This window comes from Poecilia reticulata, linkage group LG9 (assembly GCF_000633615.1).
Source record: "Poecilia reticulata strain Guanapo linkage group LG9, Guppy_female_1.0+MT, whole genome shotgun sequence".
NCBI lineage: Eukaryota > Metazoa > Chordata > Actinopteri > Cyprinodontiformes > Poeciliidae > Poecilia > Poecilia reticulata.
Window position 1 is genome coordinate 1,504,636 of NC_024339.1, and position 5,566 is coordinate 1,510,201.

Sequence of the window (5,566 nt, forward strand, 5' to 3'; positions counted from 1 at the left end):
CCATCCATCCATCCATCCATCCATCCATCCATCCATCCATCCATCCATCCATTTTCTTTACACCCTTGTCCCTTAGTGGGGTCGGGAGGGTTGCTGGTTATTGTGAAATAAAAAAACAATTAAAAATATAACTCATAGAAATTCCAAACATTGATTTCAAAAGAAAGAGCTGCTTCGTTCCATTGTCATCTAAACTGTTTTTACAAAAAAATTCATTTTTTGCAGCCTCCACCTGTCCTCTGTTTGTGAAACATGGAGACAGTCAGCGGCCTGTTTCTGTGCAGTCGACTTCTGCATGCAGACGGAATGCATGTGATCCGTCAGCGGAGGAAGGAGGCTGCGCGGCGCGGTACGGCAGCGTCGCCATAGTAAATCAGCAGACTCTACTGTACAGCTCACGCTACTGCTGCTTGTGCTTCAGAGCTTCAGGCTTCAACGTGACAGAAAGAACAGAGGACTATTAAGAATATAGAGCAGAAAGCAAGGCAGCGAGAGACCCCGTCTCACCAGGAGAAAGATGTCAGCGCTCAGCCTGTGGGAAGAACAAGTTTAATGAGAACAACGGACCGCGGCTCAATCTGGAGCCCCAACAACAGCAGAGTTACTCTTATTCTTTTTTTCTTGGAAAATACCCAGAGGCCTCCAGATGCCAGGTTCACAGCTCTGTTGTTGCCTTCAGTAAAGCCAACACAAGCTGTGACTCTGCACTTCACTTATTATATCTAGACAGCGCTTCCTAATAAGAAGCGTCCCAGCAGTAAGCTGCGCTGCTCTACTTTTAAAACAGRCATATTCCAACTTCTGTCAGCGTAGCCTCTTGGGCTGAACCGATGCAACAGACTCTTGCAGGCGACATGTGAACAAGTGAAGTTTTCTCGGCGCGTGTTTGGGTGTTCTGTTTAATCTAACAAGTCTCAGTGTTGAAGAATTGTGGGAGGTAAAAGTTTCTCACTTCTTCTCAGCTCAGCAGTAGAAAACCAGCCTCCTGACTTCAGTGTGCTAATAAGTAACTGCATGTTTTCATCATGAATTCATAATTTTACTTGAAAATGAAGTGCTAAAGCTTGATCGCTGTACCAAATATTAGTTGTTCTGCTTTTCTTTGTCACTGAACACACAGATCTGGAATGTGTGCATACCTCTGATGAGACTTTAAGAAAAATCTAAAAAAAACTGAATCATTAATGAACTTTTTTCACATTTACTTTTGCAGATATTTCATAAATTTAGTTCATATAAATGTATATTTGAGATTACTGTGATACTAAAAAGAGAAATTCATAACCGCCTGATGTACTGAAGTKTTCAGAATTTCATTAAGCGTAAAGCCGCAGTATGCAACTTTTATAGAAAAGTTGTTTTTTTTACATATTTGTTAAAATTATCATCATGTCGTGACAGAACAATATGAGAAAGATAATGTGTGAAAATATCGATCTCCTCCATGAAGTATTATTTCCGTCTGAAGAAATGCTTGGCCAAAAACAACCAATCAGAGTCAGGAGGAGGGGCTTATTGAACACAACCAGTGCTTATTGGAAGTTCATGAAGATCCTTCAATGCCTCTAGGTAGCCTCGTTAAAAAGTTTCCATCTTGTTTTTTTCACCACTTAATAAGAATGGAGATCATTTTATTGTATGTAAACCTGAACTTCAACAGACCAAATCCAAAAAATTGCATGATTTTTAAATAATTAATCAGATTTTTTCTTGAATGAGTGTGTGGACTGGTGTCTTTTCTACAGGTTGAGTTCAAACAGATCAAATGAATCCAGGTAATGGATTAATTACCTGGAAGGAAAACTAACAGGTGTGTTAGAGCCAAGATTCTTGCTGGTCGACAGGCAATCAAATACTTATTTAATTCAATTAAATGCAAAGTAATTATTTACAAATCATATGTGATTTTCTGGATTTAAAAAAAAAAATTTGGTCTGTCACAGACGAAGTGTTTCTATGGTGAAAACAGAAGACCTCTCCAATATTCACAATTTCACAGGAACCATGTTTATTTATGTGTACAGTGAAGCCCATAAATATTCCCTGTGGCCCCATCCCTACCTGGATGCAGCTGTTCCGGGAATAACTTCATGAATGTAAACCCCTGAACTCACGTCTGGGAATCTGTCCACACGTTCTCTGATTTCCTCAGTCAAACTGGACAGACGGAAGAGAACACATCTTACAAAAACACAAAACATTCTGGACATGGATGGCAGTTTGACGTGTAATTTAACTTTAATTAAAGCAGTAAATGTTTAAACAAACAAAAAACTTTCCATCTAGAGAAAATCTGAGTTAAAAATGAGGGGAGCAATTTAATCTCTAGCTCTTCACAAAATGATGTTCTTGTTCATAGAGTTACTTCCATGAAATAACATATTCATAACGCTGAGCAGCCCTGAACTCTGGGAGGAGGTTCAGGGATCCTTTGGTTAAATGCAACCGTCTTAAACTACAGACGACGTCCAGGCCTGAAGAGAGAAACAGGAAGCTCAGATGATGAGAAKGAAATGGATGAATCGTATGTGGATATGTACTTCATGTCTGTGTGGATATGCTGTCCTTTCGAAGTCAATATGCTCTTYTCTTGCACGTTGATATTGCGTACCACGGCGCTTCTTTTGGCACAAAACTTCATGTGCATCCACTTACCCACCTTTGTAAAATAATTTCTCCCACTGGAGAGAAATAAGTAATCTTATTTTATTATTTAAGATTACTAATCAAGAAATKAATATGTTTTAATTAGGAAAGAACAGCATTTTTCCAGCTATTTTCTATTATTAGGCACAACATCACCTGTTCCTCTATAGACCATCTGATCAAAACAGTTTGAAAGAACATGCGGAAAAAAAGTTGACCTACGATGGTGTGAGCTGCATCATGCGGACACCTAAGAATTTCTTTCTGTGCTCTGGGTCACCTAGTAAAAGATAAGCATAGGAAAACGATGAAGTGTGAATAACATCAGGATGTTTTTTTTTTTCAGGAGGTTGTGAACACATCCTTACCGTTTAGCTGCCTGTTGTGGAAGTCAGCAAGAAACTGACGTATTCTGTCTGCAGGGATAGCAAACGAGATCCCGGCTGTCACCTTTAAGGTATTGATGCCTATTACATCTCCGTCCTGTTGATCAGAGGACAGGCAGCTGTTAGGCCGTGGCTATCACTGAAGCTGCTGCTGTGTCAGATGGAGAAAATACAAAAACAGAAATAATCGGTTGAGTTTCTTTCTCTTCACAGCCAATCAAATTATACATAAGCATCACCTTAGTTCTGAATGTTGTGTAACAGGGTTTCTGCAGGTTTCAGCAAGTAACGCTTACGATTTTTAAAGATCTTTTTGTTGCCACCTTGAGTGAAATTTAAGAGCAAAAAAACTGGAAAGTTTAATAAAGTTATCATATATGAGGAGCCTACTGTACCGTAATCAAGCATAGCTAAAGTTGTGAAATTTTGGAGGTCTTTTTGTGGTCCTTGGAAGTGGCGTTGGGCCTGTCAGTCTGAACCCGTACAGCTCCAAAGTTAAAAGGGATTTTTGCACAGAATCCACTTAAGACTCTTACAGGTTGGCAACAGAAGAGTGCCAGAGCCGAAATCGACCGCTGTCCAGTCAACTGGATAAATTTGTGCTAGAAAAGATTGCTCCATCTCCATTCGTGTCCTATGGACACAGAGGCAGCACGGCCACACAATGAGATAACAGTCTGTACCTTTCCTCCAGCCAAGGAAAGGTGCAGCGCTCATGCACATAGATGAGCACACAAAACAAGAAAGCTGAAAAATGTTCAGCTTTTGTCGGTGTTATTTGTCCCAGGTGTCAAACCCATCACCCATCATAGGGTAAGACTCAAAAAAGGCTTTAGACTCCATCAGCGGCAGTAGGTAGGGGAAAAAAAACTTTACAGATAAGAAATATTATCTGTTCATAAAAATAGCAGCAGAAAGTCTCTCACCAAATTGACAAGTGGTCCAYCAGAGTTGCCGTACTGTGATGYGAAACAAAATTCATGATTTTTCAAAGACAATTTAGAAAAATACTTGCAAACACAGACCATGCTTGGGTTTTTGATTCTCTCTGTGTTAATGCACTCACATTTATGATGGCGTCAGTTTGAATATAGTCCAGGTCAGAGTCCTTGAAGCCCAGCTCCAGGCCTTTGCGGTGAGCGCTGCTGATGATGCCGACGGTGACAGTGTTCTGCAGCGAGAAGGGGCTTCCCACCGCCACCACAAACTCACCAGGGCGCATRTCTGAGGACCGGCCCAGAGGCAGCACGGCCAGCTGACCCTGCAGGGGGACGTGCGAGCTGTGGTCACTGGGACATAGGAGTACTGCCCTCTTAATGAGCCACATGGTGGATATTTTTTCTTCTTCTTTTGTTTTTTTTTACTCTTAAAATCCTTACTATTGACATTCAAAGCTGAATCAGTTTGAAATTTACAGCAGCACATGTGGGAAAGAGATTTTTGTTTATTAGTCAGTTTTTTAAAGTCTTCCCAGCTCCTTTAAGAAGTTGCAGTTTAGATTGACTAGAGTGTGTTTGTTTATTTCTACGTGGTTTCAATTGACCAGGACATAGAAAGTTGGGTAGAGGGATGATCTATGGGTGAATAGAAGATATGAAGACATTRATAAATCTGAAAATGTAAGATATAATGAATGAATCCATCTGGGACAATCGGTGGGCTATTTGTGTATATTTTTTAGGAATCCTAACCATCATTTATTTTAGAGAATTGATTTTCCTGTTAAACTTAACTCCAAATTTGCCTATGGGTGATTTTTTTTTCATGGAACATATCTAATATATTCTAGAAAAGATGCAGCTTGGGAAACTAAAATACGTATAGGATCAGTGCCACTCGACACACTGCTGGCAGTCGTTTGCAAATCAGCCAATCCAAGAGTACCATTCATTAGCCTCCGTGTTGATTGGCTGCAACCCCAAGAATAGAGACAGYATTATGAAATCCATCAGTAGAGCTACATATTTGCTCATTAATTRGCATTAATTTTGACCGATACATGTAGAGGGTCGTTAGCTGGAGATAGGCACCAAACCCCCCCCAACCCCACTAAGGGACAAGGGTGTAAGAAAATGGATGGATGGACGGACATGTAGAGAGTGAGGCAGGTTAACTCTACCAGCTTCTGGATGCTTTTCTTCCCGACTGACCTCATTCATTCATCTCTGGAACCAACACTAAACCGCATCTCACACAGCATGCARCCCATCTGGTCCCAGCCAGACCTTAAAACTTATACAGGAAGGCATGTCTGAAAGAAACAGCCCTGAACCGCAGGGTCCACATCATTGTTGCTATGGGACAAATCATTTTGCCTTTATAACACGGAGGATGTTTGTTTTCTTTCCATGTGCTCTTGTATGCAGATCAGTTCTAAAAATGGTAGTGATGCTCATGCTGAGTGGAGACTGGCTGAAGTGGTGGGAAACCTGCTCCTTTCCACCACACAAAGCAGCTTGATGTGTTTGAGCAACATGTTTTATTCAGGTCACTGAATGGAAATCCATAAAGAAACACAAATTCTACATGTTTAA

General features: G+C 40.6%; 1 protein-coding gene across 1 annotated transcript in view; it reads right to left on the minus strand.

Moving 5' to 3' along the window:
* Positions 1-5,566, minus strand: part of LOC103469603 (serine protease HTR4) — a 7,841-nt gene that overhangs the window by 677 nt on the left and 1,598 nt on the right. Inside the window, exons 3-7 of the mRNA XM_017306525.1 lie at positions 4,099-4,293; positions 3,959-3,991; positions 3,015-3,129; positions 2,869-2,926; positions 2,062-2,157 (exon numbers count right to left, since the gene is read on the minus strand). Coding sequence (XP_017162014.1) covers positions 2,062-2,157; positions 2,869-2,926; positions 3,015-3,129; positions 3,959-3,991; positions 4,099-4,293 — 497 coding nt within the window. The remainder of the gene's footprint in view (positions 1-2,061; positions 2,158-2,868; positions 2,927-3,014; positions 3,130-3,958; positions 3,992-4,098; positions 4,294-5,566) is intronic.